Below are 18,309 nucleotides of genomic sequence, written 5' to 3'. Positions count from 1 at the left end.
TCTGCGTCTTGGGGATTTCCTCTCTGTGTATCCCAGGGACAATTAGCGCACTGGTCAGCAAAACTAAGTGTGTCCATCTAAACCAATTACGGAGTCTAAGTAGAAGCAATGCTAGCCAGTGGCGGGAGGATGGCTCCTGTACTGATTAACTGGCAGACACATTGACCCTTGCTGCCCCCTGAACTCCCCAAGGGGGAAACCACTGTCATAAGCGATAAATCTGACCTCACTCTGTTCCAGCTTAGCAAAGGGCTCCAAACAACCAATATCCCATTAGGCATGAGGTGGGCGTGGCTAATAGCATCACCGTGGCTCCTGGTGCCCCGAGCTTTGTCATGACTGCTGAGGTAGCGTTCAGGTTGGGGAGTGACACAGCGCAGATTCGCACAAAGAGACGTGCAGGCGCGGCGATGCGATTAGGAGTTTGGAGGAAGTCCTTCAGGCCACAGGGATTGGGCACGGCCCGTGAAGAGCGTGCCTGAAGTATCGACGGGATTGGTCGGATGCACTTAGTAAAGACGCAAGGCTTTGTCTGGTTACGTTGTCCGGCTCTCGAGAGAACCGGTGAGCTGATGAAGCGTGTATGAAGGGCTGGTTAATATGCTCTGACCTTCACAATAATGCTTTTTCAGATGGAAATTAGCACTGCAAGAATGCAGACTAATACATAATACATGCTGTGGACAGTGCATTAATGTAATAATTATATTATATTTCAATAATAATGAAACCTGGGTTTTTCTGTTTTACATAGCTTATTCACTATATGATTAGCTTTTTGTGGATTTTAAAGTGGAGATCTAAAAGTCAAAAGAGTTGACTGCAAAGCTGCACTTTAAAATAATTTCTTTCAAAATTGTTCCTTAAAATCCTTTCCCTGTGGTTAGCCAATATGGCTGTCTTGAAATCAACCAAGAACAGGCAGTTGAGAAGGTCTTCATCCTGCATGGCCTGCTTCCTCACAGGCCTGAGGTACTCCAACGGTTTCTAGAGTTTAAATCATCAAATCTTTGTTTTAATGACCAGCACCGTGTGGAGCAGAGAAACTTGATCTTACGTATTCCTTTGTGTTGTGATTCACTGCTGTTCTGCACCAAAAATCTGTTTTTGTGTATTTTTTATATCAACATTTAACTTTATTTATTTATGTTATTTATTAAAATTGCAAGTATGAATATTTATGTTTTAATTTGGATATGTGAGCTTCCATGTCTTGTGCCTTTCATGTATGTTTTCTTCTATTTCTATTTAGTTGAATAATTATTTAAATTGTTCATTTATATTTCTAATTCATTTAAATTTAAATAAATTTAATTGTGTATAAAGCACTTTCAGTTGCATGTATGTATGAAAGGTGCTATAAAAATAAAGATTATTATTATTATTATTAATAATAATAATAATAATAATAATAATAATAATAATAATAATAATAATAATAACCATGTGTGTTTGTATTTCTGGCTGCTTCTTGAACCTCCAGGATGTGTATACTAAAGTGCACGGCCCAAACACTCTTAGTTTTTTAGGCTAAGAAGAATATCAAAAATCGTTATGGTGGTGCATCGTCTCCCAGGTTCCTGTCATGTGTGCGTGCACACATACACTAACTGTGTTTAACTCAATAACAAGTTCAAGCCCTGCTTCAGACTACCCATAACCCAATCAGAAGGACAACAGAATCCATTAATACCCCGAGGAATGAGACCCGCCCCCAGCCCCCCTCCCCAGCTCTGTCCAGGAGAAATCACATTTCCCCATTTTCCTCCTGCTCCTGATAGATCTTCTTGGTCCCGGCACCATTATGTATGTCAAGTTTTAACAGCATTTTCCACAAGCTGAAAAGAGAAAGCACGGGTTTGGAATTAGAGCCATTATCGTGAATCATATTTGGAAATGTCAGGGACCGCAGGACCGCGGGACCGGGAGGCACAGGACGAGCTCTGGCCCGGACTGCGTCTGATGTCCCTACCGCTGATTACATTATATTAATGCATCAATTACACTGAATGTGATTGGCCTTTGACTGGGGATCAAAGCGGAGCCTCTCGAACAACGAGATGATTGGATTAGACCCAGGGTGGCAGCAGCAACAGATACGTAGCTAAGATGATCAGTCGAGGGTGCTGGGAGGGTCAGGCCTCGCTTCCTCTCATGCTGATCTGAGATCAGGGTTTTTATGACTCTTTTTTCCCCAGTTGTTATCCTAATCTTGTCTTGGGTTGGCGGGAAATCTCGTATGGCGTACTGCGATTGGCTCTTTGTATTGGGTTTTCTGCTGTCCCTGTGCAGCCCGGTTGGCTGGTTGGACCGTGTGGCGCACCCCTTTCAGGACCACGCAGGTGTCCCGCGCCACGCTGCATGATGGATCCTGACCTGCAGGCCGGCCCGCGTTTGTTTGGCCCAACTCGCAAGTGCTGTGTAAACTGAGTCCTGACAAATGACTTACTGACAATCCCAGTAGGATTCACCAGTTTCACTTTTACCAGCAGTGGAAAATACATGTATGTTAGTGCACGGTCGTTCCTTCCCATATGAATGAAGTCACCCTTACTCAGCACCTTTCTCAGTACCCAAGGATACTTCTAAAATCATCACAATGCAGCAGACCATTCCCTCTTTTTAAATACTTACATTTAAACAATATCTGTTTACATTTGTTTTTTCAATCATGATTCTTATATTAGCACATTTCGGACATCAGTTTCTTAAGGCTCAGCTCTGCCTTAAGAAACGTTCAAACTCTTCCTCGTTTTGGTTCTGGCCTCCTCATCCTCTCCTAGCCTTACTCAGCCAAGATCTGTGATCTCATGCCCAGCCAACAGCACATGCAAGAGCTTTAGCAAACGCCACCACATCGCAAATCCCGCTGAACTCTACAAGTGTCTTCACGCAGTTGTGTGCCATAGCATTGTGTGACAACATAATGTGATCTGAGACTTCCAAACTGGAGAAAAGATCTTTTCAAAGAACTGGCGCTGTAACGGCCCCCACCCACCCGCTCCCCCACCCCGGAAAATATGCTCCGGGTGGTTCATCTCTACACTCTCCAAAGTAGGGTTTCGTTACGCTTGTGCTTGGGAAAGCATTTAGTGTTTTGGGAAAGAGAGTGGACTGGCAATCGTTACCCAACGCCATTGGGGACAGATTCCCTTCCTCAACATCCAAACATCATCAGGGATGGTTTTAATGCACAGGGACTATCAACCCTGTACCACTACCTTGAAGTCTGGTCTCATACCTTTTAAGGTTCTGCGCTCAAATGGCGTAGGAGGAGATGAACAGAGGTCAACTGCAACAAAATATATACCACTGTAAACGTGAAATGGTTACTCAAGCTGTTCATAGCAGAGGAAAAACAGCACGTCAAATGCTGCAGTAGCTCCTGAGGTCTGGATTTACATCGAATGGCCATGAAGGTTCTGTATAAACCTTCAGTCCCTTCTGTTAGCCCTGGTGAGGCATGGATGAGTCATTCCCCTGAGATTATTTTATTGTTATGGATATTAAAGGATATATATGTAGGAAATACCAACAATTGAAGAAGAGTCTCTTCAGCGTGCAGACCTGGGCCACTCTGATAGGGCTTCACAGCCACCGTTGGACTGTTAGTCTAGGCCAGACCTGGGCAAACTACGGCCCGTGGGCCACATCCGGCCCGTTGTGCGTCCCTGTCCGGCCCGCGAGAGGCCAATCATAAATTTACCAAATATCTATGTCGTGCGTGCAATACAACTGTGACGCTTTTATTTTGAAAGCGCTATGTTTTTGTTAATTCCGTGTGGATGTACGTGCTTGTGTGTGAGCTGTGCTGTAGAAACACTGTAGGTGATCAGCGACAAGTTAAGGCAAAATTTATACTTTCGCGAGTGAATGTAGCGCGCGACTCCGCACCCCTCGCACGAACCTCCGCGAACGGTGGAACATTTACGTGACAAATTATAATTGTGAATTGTGTTCCAGGTTTGAAAAGTGCTGAAATGTTGGCTAAGGTAATTGAAAATGCTTGAAATTGTAACTATTTCGATTCACAACAAATAGCTAACTGAACAGGGGGTATTCCAGAAAGCGGATTCAGTGAAGAAACCGGGTAAGTAAACTCAGAGTTAACGAAAACTCAGGGTTTTCCATTCCAGAAACCGAGCTTAGAGAGAACCTGAGTCAGCTGGGAAATATTGAAATGGACATTGAAAGTGCCGTAGAAGTGCTTTAAAGCTAGGTTTAAGCCTGGTTTATGATGCGGCGCGAGCAGCGCGGGGGTCCGCGCGGCGAAAATGACGTAATCGCGGTGGCTCTGCCCGTGCGCGAAGGCCTCGCGCGCTGTTGACTCGCGAGGTCGTGCACCTCTCGAATTTTGTAACTCAGCGCGATGGACAAAGTCATGTTTGCAGGGTTCATACCCCTTTACAAGGTGGAATTAAAGCATTTGTACGTCACTTTCAAGGTCCATTTCAATATTTCCCAGCACGTTAAACTTAATTAAGTTAAATATTTATACATATACTCGAAATGATTCAAAATAATTCGCTTTTTTATCACATTATTTAATGGTTGTTTAAAGTCTTCACGTTCTCCCATGTTTCGTCCTGGAATTACAAGAGGCTCGTATTTGTTAATGTAATACAAGAAAACTGTTCATTCAAAAAGCTATTTGTTGTGAAATGAAGTAGTTACAATTTCAAACATTTTCAAGTATTTAGCCTAAATTCCAGCACTTTTCAAATCTGAAACAAAATGTTCCCATTGTTTTTGAGGGGTGTTTCTTTATGCTAACACATTCTCGTTTCAGAGAACACTACACAGAATGTGACGCGGCAAGTATAAACGCCTCCACCGTTTGCGGAAGTTCGTGCGAGGTGGGCGGGGCCACCGTAATGACGTCATTTTCGTTTGTGTGGCCCTCTGACACAATTCAGGTTTCTCATGTGGCCCCTTGTAAAAATGTATTGCCCACCCCTGGTCTAGGCTAATCCCAGCACTCTGCTCCGCTATCTCCATTCCAAGGCTGATTGGAGTACTTGAACCATTCAGATCTGATAGAGATTACTGCTTCGAAGTGCATGTAACTGTGATAATGCCACAGTATGGGAGGAAGTATTGATACCGTTACACTCTAGGCTTGGAGTGGGCTGTAAAAATGCACCACCCTTATCATAAAAACACGCGTCATGTCATCACACCGTCACACCATCGGGTCATCATTGGACGCCTCTCTTCAAACTGAGCGTGTGTCATTGTGCCTGACACCTCGTCACTCTGACGTGGTCTCTCTGGTTAGGACAAGCGGTACGTCTCTCTACGTCCGTATCGCTGCTGCGGCCGGATGAGGGGCAGAGCTTGGAAGGACAAAAAGTACAACTGAGACAGAACGCTGTAACAGGAATGATGGACAATACAGTACAGAATTGGGGCAGCCGTGGTCCTGTGGTAGGGAACTGGTCTTGTGACCAGAGGGTCGTGGGTTTGATTCCCAGACCTGAGGCCATGACTGAGGTGCCCTTGAGCAAGGCACCTAACCCCAACTGTTCCCTGGGCGCCGGGCTAGGGCTGCCCACCACTCTGGGCATGTGTGATCCACAGCCCCCTAGTAATCACTTGTGTGTGTGTTTGTGTGTGTGTTCTAATTGCACAGATGGGTAAATGTGGAGGACACATTTCGACTGTCGTAAAAAATCACAATTGACAAATATGGCACATTAAATTTTCAGGATCAATTGTTTTTTAAAAAGAAATATACTTAAAGTGTTGCAGGACTAGTGCCCTAGAGACAAGTGTATGATGAAAAGCTGGAAAGTCCCTGTCTGTGGCCGTAGCCCCTGTCTGTGGCAGTTACGTCCTGTCTGTGGCTGTAGCATATCTATGGCTGTAGCCCCTGTCTGTGGCTTTAGACCCTGTCTGGGGCTTTAGACCCTGTCTGGGGCTGTGGCCCTGTCTGTGGCTGTAGCCCCTGTCTGTGGCCACAACACCATGTCTGTGGTCACAACCTCACTTATCCTGTAGTGCAACGTGTGGTCTCAGTTGTTTTGTATGTGTGGAGTGCTAATAACTATGAAATAGCTTCTTTGTTAGGTATGATATGTACAGTTCTATATTCCTCCACTGTATGACTGCAATTTCAATGAAATTCTTTCTGCTCTTGATTTCTATGTATGTATGCTTATGTATTTCAAATGCATTTTGCTAACTACTTAGCAAACTTCACATGCATGAAATGCATCCTTTATGTTAAAAGGTTTTTCAATATGGCCATTAACATGTCTAGCAAGATTTTGGTCTGTTTCCAGCAATCAAAACATACATTATGCAGGTATATTTACAATCTACACTTAAATTCATTCCAATCCAATGACAATTGTTTATTAACAAAAAGAAAGCAAAACAGGCCCACAACACTGCTCCACTTGACTATCTGAATCAGGTATGTTTGAAAGTAGAACAGGATTAGGCAAAGTTTAAGGTTTACCAAGAACAGGTTGCTTCATATTTATCGTAGCAAGCTAGTGTCTGGCGCCACCTGATGCATGATCTCAGTACTACAACTCAATTTATTTTTTTATTTTTTTAAACTCTTTAGCAAAAAAAAACACCCAAAACCTAATATAAAAGAATAAAAGAGTATACAAGAATGTTCTCTGATTGTCTCAAATGCTGATTGTCTCAAATTTTGTTTCAATAAATAAACAAACATATAAATCCATAAATTAAGTAAAAGGCTAGATTTTTTTGTTTATTGTAAGCATGCATTTTCTATATACTGATGTCCCCCTGGTGGTCCAAACGGCTGAGTTATATTCTCTGGAGGTCCAAATTGTTTCTCTATTCAAAACAAAGCTGGAGTCATTTGTTCAAGCTAGAACCATGTAACTGCACCCAGTGATCTGCACTGTGTGTAAATGGGATTGTCCACAGTAACTGCAGGTGAGAATCTCTCAGTAACTCTGACTGGGGCACCTTGGGGTTCCTCAGCAGGGGCTGGAATCAATTCAACACTGAAATTAAGCTCTGACACTAAAGAGAAACGAAGACTCTCTCTGCACATTGACACTGTTCTATTAAGAGAAAACAGTGGAGAGGCTTGTGGAGAAACGTGGGAACAGGGTTCTCTTTCAATATTGAGGAGAGTGGAAATGGTTCTCAAGTCTCAGAGCTGCTGAAGAAGAGAAGATGGCAACAAATTCAGGAGCATCTTTCTCCGCCAGCATTTGGTCCCGTTCAAGCTGAAGCCAATTGTACTGATGGGTTCCGCCAACACAAACAGGAGGAAAAGGAGAAGAAAGATCACAGCCCCCCCCCCCCCCCCCCCACACCATCCCCAGGTCCTCTCCACTTAAAAGGATTACAAGCACAAACATCTCTGTCCATCTCAAATAAAGACCTCTCTCCACCTCCTCCACTCCAGACTGGCAGAACACAGCTGGAAGAACCCCGCTTCCCCCGGACCGAGGACACAAGCCCAGCAGTCCCACCCGGGCCAGGACCGCCCTGACGTCATGTGCCCCGGGGAGGGCAGCACAAAGTTGAGGGCCCTCCATCTACCGCTACTCTGGGGCCTCATGGAGATACCGTGGTCCCATGGATGACCCGGCCAGGACTGGGCCCACCGTGACCCAGTCAAGCAGCGTCCACCGGCAGGGGTCTGACTGAGAGTGTCTGGAGCACGTGACATCAGGCATTCAGAATCCTCACGTGATCTTCAGTTTTACTCCTCCTACTTCACTATCTACTGCACACACGTGAGATTAAACTTTGCCCACTTTTTATGTGCACATCCACAGCATTTAAGATGACAAGATACATGTAAAACATCAGTCCACTCACTCTTTACCCACTGCCTGCCTCCTGGTCCACTGCCCTGTGTTTGTGAGCTTCGTATTCTATGCTGAGATGTGTGTATTTATGTGTTTATTGTGCAGTGCTGTGTAAACATTATAGCCTGTATTGTTTAGTGTCTGCTAGCACTGTGTCTGTATTTAGCATATTTGTTCAGGTGTCCTGCTTGGTCCGCTGCTGTTCATGCTAATGTAGCACCATGTCCTGGTCTCAGTGCTGGAATGACAATAATGTCAATGTTCACTTCATGAACTTTGACCAATCTCATATCACCACTGAAGGGAGTTCTAAACTAACGAGATCACATGGCCTGATAAATCTTGACTAATGCATTTAATTATGTTTAACTATGGTTTCTGTAAATATTGTACTTTGACTATGCTGTGATTTTATATTGTGCTCCATTTGTATTTTGTCACTATACATCCCAGTCATCCCATGTCATTATATTTCCCAGCCACTAGGGGGAGATAATAGCTGAAACAGTAGGGTACAATTAACACTAGTTAGATTATGTGACGACTGAGCTTTTGTGCTGTCAGTACTTCACTGTTGGACTGAGCCGTAGTACTTACACATGTACCGGTAACAGAACACCGTTAATCATGATATTGGCGGAATTTTTAATGACACACATGATGCATAACATAAGGTGACCAAATGTCCGTATGTCCCAGGACATGTCCGTCTTTCATGTCCTGTCCTGGTTTTAAAATTACCTTCATTGGACCATTAAAATGTAAATATACAGGCACTAGGGCACTGTGCATCCCCTCTACCTTTACCACTTAGTATGAATTAATGTTAGCTGAGGTCAAAGAACATTAATATCACCTTGAATCAAGGATGAGTTGTTTTCATTCTATGATCACTTGCATAATGTAAAATAAAATCCAATAAATCCTGTTTTCTTTATTGTGGCTGACAGATTGACATGCAGGTACATACTGACAGGAATCATCAGAGTCTCAAAATAAACAGGTGACAGGTTTACGATTAGAGATTAGAGAGGTACGATGAGAGATTGACATTAACCTTTAATTGTAAGAAGTTAAACTGCATTAACACACATACAGTATACATGTAATAAATGTAATTATAGTTATATACTTCCTCCCAAGAAACATTTCATTGCTAAATTTGCTAATCATTTCTTTACATATTACAGTTTATCTTTATCTTTTTTTTATCATGAAGTACAGTTCAAGATAAGCCCATGAGTGCAAACTCCACCTAAAGTCCAAACTGCTCCCACATTCATAAATCTGCAATGATAGGATCCTACTAGTTTAAGTATTACTTCAGTGTTATTCAAAGTCTATTTCACATTAATCACCACAGTTCTGTCCTAGTGCTTTTTTGACATGCTGAACAGAGGAAGCATTTGACCAGGAGTGAATATGACTGTGCAGTACTGTGCAGGACTGAGCAGGAATGAACAGGACTGAGCAGGATGGGTCTCAGTGGAAGGAAAATCTGCTGCTCGATCTTACTCGTCTTTAACCGGAGTTGCTTGTCAGGTCTTCTTCTGTCTCTAATTGTCTGCTCTCTGTGTGTCCACCTCCGTTTCTTTCCATCATTGATTCCCAAAGCAAGTGATGAAGTTCAGGCAGCATGACCTTCATCAGATGCTTATATTTTCCCCAGCCCTCCCCATCGTATGCCTCTCTCATCTGCTCTATGTCCTCGTACCTTTCTGTCATTTCTGTTAACTGTCTTTCATTCCGTTTTTGTTTTTGTTGAACATGTTTAAGGAAGTATGTATTAATCTCTATTAATTTCTCATAGTTCTCACTTTTCTCTTCTTCTAATTTGTTTATTTTTTGGGTGAAATCTTCAATATCTATCTGAATTTCCTTTTCCTTTTCTTTAAGATAGGCCTGGATTATTTTCTTCTCCTTCTCCCTAATCTTCTGATAGATCTCACTGCAGTAGAATCTCTCTCTGTTTCCTTCCACCATCTTCTCTATCTTCTCCAGCAACTCTGAGATCTGAGACCCATCCCCACTCTCCTTAAAATTGAGACAGTGAGACCTGTTCCCACATTTCTCCACAAGTGTCTGGACCTCTTGGCTTCCTGACTGAATGAACTGTTCAGGATTTTGCTCTTCCTCAGTAACAGTGAAGAGGATCATGGTGTTCCTCCAACATCTCTCTCCAAACATCTCCTCCATTCTCTCCAGCATCCCTCTCTCCTCTCCTGCAGGCTGCTTCACTGGTATTACTAGGAGGAAGGCGTGGGGTCCTGGGGCAGACAGACGGACACAGAGTCCCACGTCCTGTCTCACCTCCTCCAGAGAGAGTTCAGGGCAGAACCAGTCAGGAGTGTCCACCACAGTCACCTTCCTCCCAGCCACCTCCCCCTGTCTGCTCTCACTCTGCTGGGGGAGTGTAGATGTAGCAGCCTGGTTCCTCTCCTCTCTGCCCAGGATGGTGTTTCCTGCTGCACTCTTCCCAGACCCAGTCCTCCCCAGCAGCACCAGCCTGAGTTCTGGTACAGGAACCAGCACTGGAGAGTCTGGACTGGAGGATTCTAATCCCACTGGGAAAGAACAAGAATTCAACACATTTTACAATAAAGAAATTTAGAGACGTATGAAAAACGTGAAATGTACTACATGCAACACTAATCCCTTACTCTGTGGGGGAAGTCCCTCCATACTGTTTCCTGTCCTGAGAGGTGCTGCTGAGTCTGAAGTCTCTCCACACACTATAACGCAGCAGAACCAAACAGAACACATTAATCAGAAGGCAGATCTAGCACACAGCTTATATGTCTCCCTGGTTTCTAACTTTGACCTTGCCTACCACAAGGGGGAAACCTCATTCAAATGTTAGTTTTGTCTTTCAATTTAAATTTTAGTGCATGTTCTCCCCCTTTGTGCCTCATTTTCAGAATGACATAATCACATAATCTATGAGTAACCAGGACTTTTGTGTATAAAGTATTTAAAGATTTTAAACAATCTTGGTACAATAAATAGAATTATTAATCACAATCAGTAAATAATTAATTATTTCATTACAATTATTTAATTGATTGACAAGCTCCATTCAAATTAGTTTTACACACACACACACACACACACACACACACACACACACACACACACACACACACACACACACAACAACACAAGAAGCACAACATATATACAGTAGAAACCAGAGGTGGACATTCCAGGTTCAGAAATTAAAACTCCTTCCCAGGATATTACTCAAGCTTGCTGGATTTTCTAATTAGTGCAAGCCAGGTAAAATTTTTGGAATCAACACAATCCAGGAAGACTGAGCAAAATCTTGGCGAGGACTTTTATTTTCTGAACCTGGAATGCCCACCTCTGGTAGAAACTGCTAGAACGCCTTGACACTTTCAGATTATGTTTAATCTCATGTACTGGATTAGTCAACTGACTTGTAGACTGGAGAATTCATTATTCTCACCTGATACTGCAGCTGCTCCTTCACTGTTTCTATTCTCCTTAGCTGTTCCTTGACTGTTTCTATTCTCCTTAGCTGTTCCTTCACTGGTTCTACTCTCCTCCTGTTTGGTCTCCTAAAAGAGGGATTTGTTATTCAAGAAAGATTCTAAATGCAAACCTATACAGGGCACTGGAGCAGGCGAAAGGAACCGTTTGAAAGTGTGTGTGTGTGTGCGCGCGCGCGCTTGTGTTTTGGGTAAGTTAGCTGGATAGTGTCCAGTCATATCATATCTGGTATTTAATTACAAGACAGTCCTAGTTCATCATGCAACGCTGGGCTTGGTATTTAGTTTAAATGCTAGTGTCCACTTTACCATTCTTGCCAAATAAACCTTATCATGCTAGTTCTATTATAGTTTCCCAGATCTTCAGTTTATCCCAGGTGTCATTAGGATTACCTGCAGCACTGACGTTATTTGTGACCAAAATGGCCACCGCTCAGCCAAGTTGCTCAGCCAAGTTGAAGGAGCTAGAAAAAACAACAACCTGTAAGCATGCAGTCACACTGTGCTGTTCACATTCAATCCACTTTTGAGAGAGAGAAATATTAGTGACATTAGAGTTTCCTTTATGAATGGAACTTAATCTCTATTCTACTGGCATCTGAAACAACAATAAATGTTTTAATATGAACATAAAGGTCAAATTGCCACTAACATAACATAACATAACAAACTTTATTGATTCCCGAGGGGAAATTCAGTTTCCCCAGGACCCGGTGTAAAGCACCGAGAACCTAGAGTGGCCACACATCAAGAGAGCGCCGCCGTACAGATTACGGGAGAAACAGAGAGAGATAAACATCAGGAGGAGACAAAAAATATGACCACAGATTATTCTCACAAACAGGACAACAGTCTGTGTGCATGCAAAAAATCCCCATAGCACATAGAAGCATTGATACACAGACAGTAAGCAGTGAGAGGCGTGATTCATTCAGAGAGGGAGGGAGGAGCCAGAAGCCTGGCACAGAGTTTTTGTGTCAAAGTTCGCGGTGGAAGGCGAGAGCCATCTCTGACAGTCTCTGTGTGGGGGTAGGAGCAGGCAACCAAGACGACAACCTTCTGGGAGAAATTTGTTTGGGCGCCAATGCAGATAATCATGAATGAAGAATTTAGCAAGGTGCTCGTCCTTGAGTGTTTGAGAACACAAACTCCCCTTAAGTCAGTGGTCTCCCAACTGATCCAACTTCACGCGTAATGCATTGATTCCATCCATGATCAAATCCAGCTTTTTAAAAGTCACAGTCTGTGTTCCAACAGTTCCAACAGCTCTACCCACCGCGTCAATCAAGTTGGGCAATTTTCGTGGGCGTTCAGACCCCACTCTTTTAATTTCCCGATACACCAGGGCAACACCTAATCCAATCGGCAGAGCCCCAGTGATCAAAGTTCCAAATAACATCCTCAACATCTTCCAGGGAGAGAGGCGCAAGACACAAACTAGGCCACGTCCCCCCTGAGCCAAACACATATCCAGATGAGGACGGTCCGTCCAGACATGTGGGTTCTCCCAAACCATGACTCCACGTGGAAAAAAAAAAAGCCAATTGCATTGAGAGACCACCTGATCAAATCCATATTCTTTGAAAAATTCGAAGAGCAACGCCAGGTTACTAAGACAGAGAATCTAAGCTGAGCAGGGCAGAAGGGAGGGAGTGCAGGAGCAGAGATAAAGTGCCACAGCCTCTCTTGAAAGCCGGAAGAAGAACTAATTGTGTAGTTTGACTTACATAGCTTTGGATATTTTACCTAGAACAGGAAAAAGGGAAAATTATAGATAATGTTTAAAGAAGAACAAAATCAAAACAAACATCACCTTGTATCTTTTATTTAGCTGCAATGCACCATCAATAATTTTACATTACTGCTGCACAGAATTTAATGAAATCAGCAGCTGTATTACATGTGTTTGTATAGTATAATTAGGGACAACTATGATCCTCCATAATGTCTCCATAGTCCATAGTGTACCTGGGACATAAATCCTGACATATTCTCAAAAGCAGATATTTTGCTGTCTGAGTATTCCATGTTCATTAGTATTATTGGCATTGAACAAGTGGCCCCTCTGGTTAGAGGGGGTGACCGTCTTAAAAAACTGGCACAACAAGAAACTAGATGGATCATTAGGCTTCAAGCTGACAAATATCCTGGCCTCAATGATGAGGTAGATTTTAAATGTTTTTTGTAATTTGTCAATCACTATTTGTTTTGCAGCATTTCTTGTGTCTTTTAGATTTAGGCCGGTTCCACTCTCCCCCTTTTAGTAAGATGGTACGGTCCCGGGAGGAAGGTGCCCTCGGATTGGACATCACAGATGACATCATCATCTTGTTTGCGCTTTAAAAGCTGTGTGAATTGTGTTACTTGCCATGACTTTACTGCCCTGTTGAAGGTGAATTGGTCACCGAAACCGGTAGGCATTGATACGGCAGGTCCATTTTTCAATAAAGGACCTTTTACTCTACCTTTTCACTCTGGGTGTGTTGCCTGTTACCACTGTTTTCATTGCTGACTCTTTTGTCCACGGAGCACCACCCACACATCATTAATGAACACTCTTAGCACCTGAGCACCTGTCCTACTGCTTTGCTATTCCATGTTCATGTAAATGTCACGGTGGGGAGGCCGGGCCGCCACCAGAGGGCGCATGCACACACACACACCCCCAAGCACTAAACCACTCCCCAGGTCCCAAACACTGCAGAACTAGCACCTGTGGCCTATTATGTTTGCACCCTTTTTAAGCCCACAGGTCGTGCAGTCCAGTGTTGCACATTGCATGGAGACTAAGCCTCATGTCACTGGACCTGCTCTCACCCTGTCGTCTTTGCTGCCGTCAGACACAAGGACTTGGTCTCGTATAGAGCTCTGTTTTGCTGCTTTGCAGCCTATTCTACTTGTGTTTCTCCTTTATGTTAAGTTTGGATAATAAAGTGTATGATATGCAGCCTTCGCCTCCTGCTGCCTCACTTCCCCGTTACAGAATGTGCAGCCTGGAGCGGCCGGAGGTGAGTCTTCTCCTCGCGTTGCAAGGCAGAGCTTTAGGTAAGCAACAGAAAGAGCACCAGGAACTACGGTCCCTTTTGATGTCTGTAACGGGTTGCCTTCACAGTCTCTCTACACAGGGCAGTACAGAGAGGTCCATTCTGGCAAGGGGCACGGACTATTAGAAAGCTTCTACCCCCCCCCCCAATTCCGAAGAATAAGTCACCAGTGTTATGTATGAACCTAGTTCGTAAGTCATTTATATAGTATCCTCCAGTAGAGGGCACCAAGCCAAAAGAGAGCTTGTAAAAGCGGTATAGTTTTGAGCAGTTGTTCAATAAAAAAATGAGAAGTGAATCAGCCAACTGTGGTCTGCGTATCCCTATGTGTCGTGCAAACTGTTGTAGGATAAGCATAAAAAGGGAGCGACATAACAACCAGGCCAAATAGCTGATGTGATATCGTGCCTCAAGGGCAAGGCACTAGCATGGGGTGCCGCCTTAATGATGGATAACTCCCCGCTGACAAAATACTATGCTGCTTTTATACAGGAGTTCAGTGAGGTGTTCCAGCACCAGGGAAGGGCGTGTGGACAGAGTCTGCTGTGCTTGAGGCGTACCATAGCAGCCGGTAGTGTGTGGAATGACACGGCTCTCACCGACGTTTTATAGACTAGCCTAAAGCCGGAATTAAGGGCGGAATTAAGCTGCCGCCCCAAAGAGAAAACTTTCAACGAGGGCATGTGCCTGGCTATTACTTTTGATCGCCTTCTACAAGAAAGGGGTAAGAATGCTTCAACCCCCTCACCCCTGCCTGCGTCCACTCCAGAGCCCATCAAAGAGATGGTGCCTGCCGAGCCTATGCAGGTGGGAGAGACAGCATCCCCTAAAAAGACCACTGGCTCTGGGAGGGGCCGGCCCCAGGTGAGTAGTTCCCTGACTGGAAATTTATTGACATGGGAGGCTGCAGTATCTTATGTGGGTGTGTCTCTGGGAATTTCTGCACTAGTGGACTCTGGAGCCTCGAGGAACATAATGTGGAGGAGTGTGGCTGAGAGACTGGGCGTGCCCTTGACGACTTTGGAAGAAGCATGCACTGGACAGTCGACCTGGGGGCGGAGGATTCATCCGTTTCCGCACTGCACCTGTCCTTCTCACCATACCGAGTCGCACTGAGCACATTTGTTTTTATATCCTCCCTTAAACTCATCACTCCATCATGTTAGGGCTCCCCTGGCTTAAGTTACACAGCCCAGTCATAGATTGGACCACGAGACATCTAGTTAAATGGGTCACGCCTCTCCGTAAGGTTCAGTTCTCCCCCCTGGGTAACAGCTAACTATCAGCATTGAGAGCCCTAACATTGTGGCAAACCAGGATACCACGCCCTTATTAAGATCTAGCGGAGGTGTTCAGCTCAGCTAAGGCCACACAGTTTCCCGCCCACCATCCGTGGGATTGTAGTATAACCCTAAATGAGGGCACCACACCTCCTTGTGACCGGGTCTACCCGCTCTCTCAGGAGGAAGAGGTAGTAATGGGTCAGTACATTAAAGAGGCTCTTGCACAGGGTTATATCACTCCCTCCACCTTACCTGCCTCAGCCAGCGTCTTCTTTGTTAAGAAGAAAGACGGTGGCTTGAGGCCGCGCGTACATTACTGAGGGCTCAATTCCCTCTTTCCTTGAGGCGCAAGAGCGCTCTACGAATATTTTTACTAAGCTTGATCTACGCAGTGCCTATAAACCTCAACTGGATCCGCGAAGGGGATGAGTGGAAGACGGCATTCAGTACCACCACAGGGCATTATGAATATAGGGTCTTACCGTACGGCTTGGCCTCCGCCTCGTCGTTCTTCCAGGTGTTCATTAATGAGGTTTTGAGGGAACATCTGAATAGATGTGTTGTCGCTTACATCGATGAGATCTTGATCTATTCACAAACCCTGGACCAATATGTGCATGATGTACAGTCTGTCCTGGGCACGCTCCTGCCCAATCACCTGTATTGCAAGCTGGAGAAGTGCAAGTTCTACCTGCGGGAGGTGAACTTCCTGGGTTACACCATCAGGCCAGGCTCCGTGCACATGCAACCTGGTAAGGTGGAGGTGGTTGTGGGTGGACGCAGCCTCACTCACGGTGCAAGCTCCAGAGGTTTCTGGGCTTCGCAAATTTCTATAGGCGTTTCATTCGTTCATATAGCCTGATCGCAAGAACTCTTACTGATCTGTTACGCATGAGAGCAAAAAAACTGCACTGGACCAAAGAGGCGGAGAAGGCGTTCAAAGACCTGAAACAAGCGTCCCTTAATGCCCTGGTTCTGCAGCAACCTGATCCTAACAAACCTTTTATCATAGAGATGGACACATCTAACATTGGTGTGGGCACTGTGTTATCACAGCGTCTCAAGAAAAACAAGACGCTAAGGCCCATAGCGTTTTTTTTCTAAGAAGCTCACTGTGGCAGAGAGCAATTACAGCGTAGGAGATCGTGAACTACTGGCCCTGCGTCTCGCCTTCTCAGAATGGAGGCACTGGCTCAAGGGAGCTAAACACCCCTTAACTGTAATCATGCATCACAAAAACCCAGAGTACCTAAAGAGCACCAAACGCATGAACGCCCGCCAAGCAAGGTGACCGCTCTTTTTCTCTCACTTCCAGTTTCAGGTTACATACAGACCAGGTGAGAAAAACACCCGCGCTAATGCCTTATCCTGATCCTTCCCCGGTAGCACGGAGTCCACCAGCGAGGAACCTGTGCTGTCCTCCCCATCGACGCTGTCCTCCACACACGCTTAGCGTACCCTCATCAGCTGGGCACACACCTCAGTGGAGACTGACCATCCCAGATCTACCAAGACGGCACAACTACTGGGAGCCAGGTATTGGTGGCCGGGATTACACAGCGACGTGCTCACTCATGTAGCCTCTTGCTCAGGGTGCACTCACAGCAAAGTGCTGCGCACCCCATCTGCAGGTAAGCTACTTCCTCTGCCTGTACCAGAACAGCCCTGGACTCACATAACGCTGGACAGATCTCCCCCTGTCAGAGGGCAATACTACAATACTGGTCATTATAGATCGTTTCTCCAAAATCGTTTGGTTTATACCGCTGTCTGGCCTGCCCACAGGGTAGAAGATAGCGGACCTCCTGTTCTGACACATATTCAGGCAGTTTGAATTATCCGAGGATATAGTGTCGGACAGGGGGTCGCAGTTCACATCGCGGGTGTGGCGGGAGTTTCTATCCAAACTCACTTCCGGATATCACCCGCAGGCCAATGGACAGGTGGAACGTGCCAACCAAGAGGTGGGGAAGTTTCTGTAAGCGTATTGCAGTGAGGATACAGACACGTGGTGCGCACTTCTGCCATGGGGAAAGTCCGCCCAAAATTCACTCCCTCAGGCCAGCACGGGTAATACCCCTTTTGAGTGTGTTTTCAGTCGTCAGCCCCCGTTATATCTCTGGAACGCCTCTTCATCCAACCAGCTCATCATCAAGGAATGGTGCAAGAGTAGAGAGAAGGTGTGGGCAGACAAACACTTGCACCTCAAAGAAGCGATCAAGAGCTTCAAACGTAAGGCGGACTGCAAACGGAGCGAAGCGCCCTCCTATCATGTCGGGGACAAAGTATTGGTGTCCACCGGTGATGGACGCTTGGGTGCGCGAGGTAAGTTAGGGGACCGTTATGCAGGGCCCTATAATATCACTAAACACATTAACCCACTGACTTCAGAATTTACCCTAGCTCTATTTTACTAGCATTTGTTTGGTTCCTCCATTCCTGGTTTGTGTTTGTTAGTAGAGTCTTTTTCCTATTCTTATAACAGGTTTGATTAGAATGATCATGCCTCCTGAGATTCACATTGGTAAGGTGACCATGGACAGTCCTTGTATCCTAGATCTAGGACTAGCTCATAATAAATGTAGCTCATTTCAGCATGTGCATCCGCCTCCTAATTGCTCCCGTTACATAAACAAAATATGATTTCTCAGTCATGTTCTCTGAG

The 18,309-nt window shown here is 44.9% G+C and overlaps 1 protein-coding gene across 4 annotated transcripts in view; it reads right to left on the bottom strand.

The window, feature by feature from the left end:
* Window positions 1–9,049: 9,049 nt before the first annotated feature.
* Window positions 9,050–18,309, bottom strand: part of LOC143518491 (GTPase IMAP family member 7-like) — a 45,789-nt gene continuing 36,529 nt past the window's right edge. Inside the window, exons 1-5 of one of the 4 annotated variants that reach the window (XM_077010985.1) lie at window positions 13,045–14,475; window positions 11,711–11,781; window positions 11,275–11,386; window positions 10,469–10,540; window positions 9,050–10,372 (exon numbers count right to left, since the gene is read on the bottom strand). In XM_077010985.1, coding sequence (XP_076867100.1) covers window positions 9,330–10,372; window positions 10,469–10,490 — 1,065 coding nt within the window. In that variant the 5' untranslated portion in view covers window positions 10,491–10,540; window positions 11,275–11,386; window positions 11,711–11,781; window positions 13,045–14,475 and the 3' untranslated portion in view covers window positions 9,050–9,329. Of the gene's footprint in view, window positions 10,373–10,468; window positions 10,541–11,274; window positions 11,387–11,710; window positions 14,476–18,309 lie in introns of those variants that run through there. The other 3 variants (XM_077010984.1, XM_077010986.1, XM_077010987.1) reach the window with 3 other exon arrangements.

This window comes from Brachyhypopomus gauderio, chromosome 7 (assembly GCF_052324685.1).
Source record: "Brachyhypopomus gauderio isolate BG-103 chromosome 7, BGAUD_0.2, whole genome shotgun sequence".
NCBI lineage: Eukaryota > Metazoa > Chordata > Actinopteri > Gymnotiformes > Hypopomidae > Brachyhypopomus > Brachyhypopomus gauderio.
Note: the sequence above shows the minus strand (reverse complement) of the source record. Positions and strands in the feature narration are given on the sequence as shown.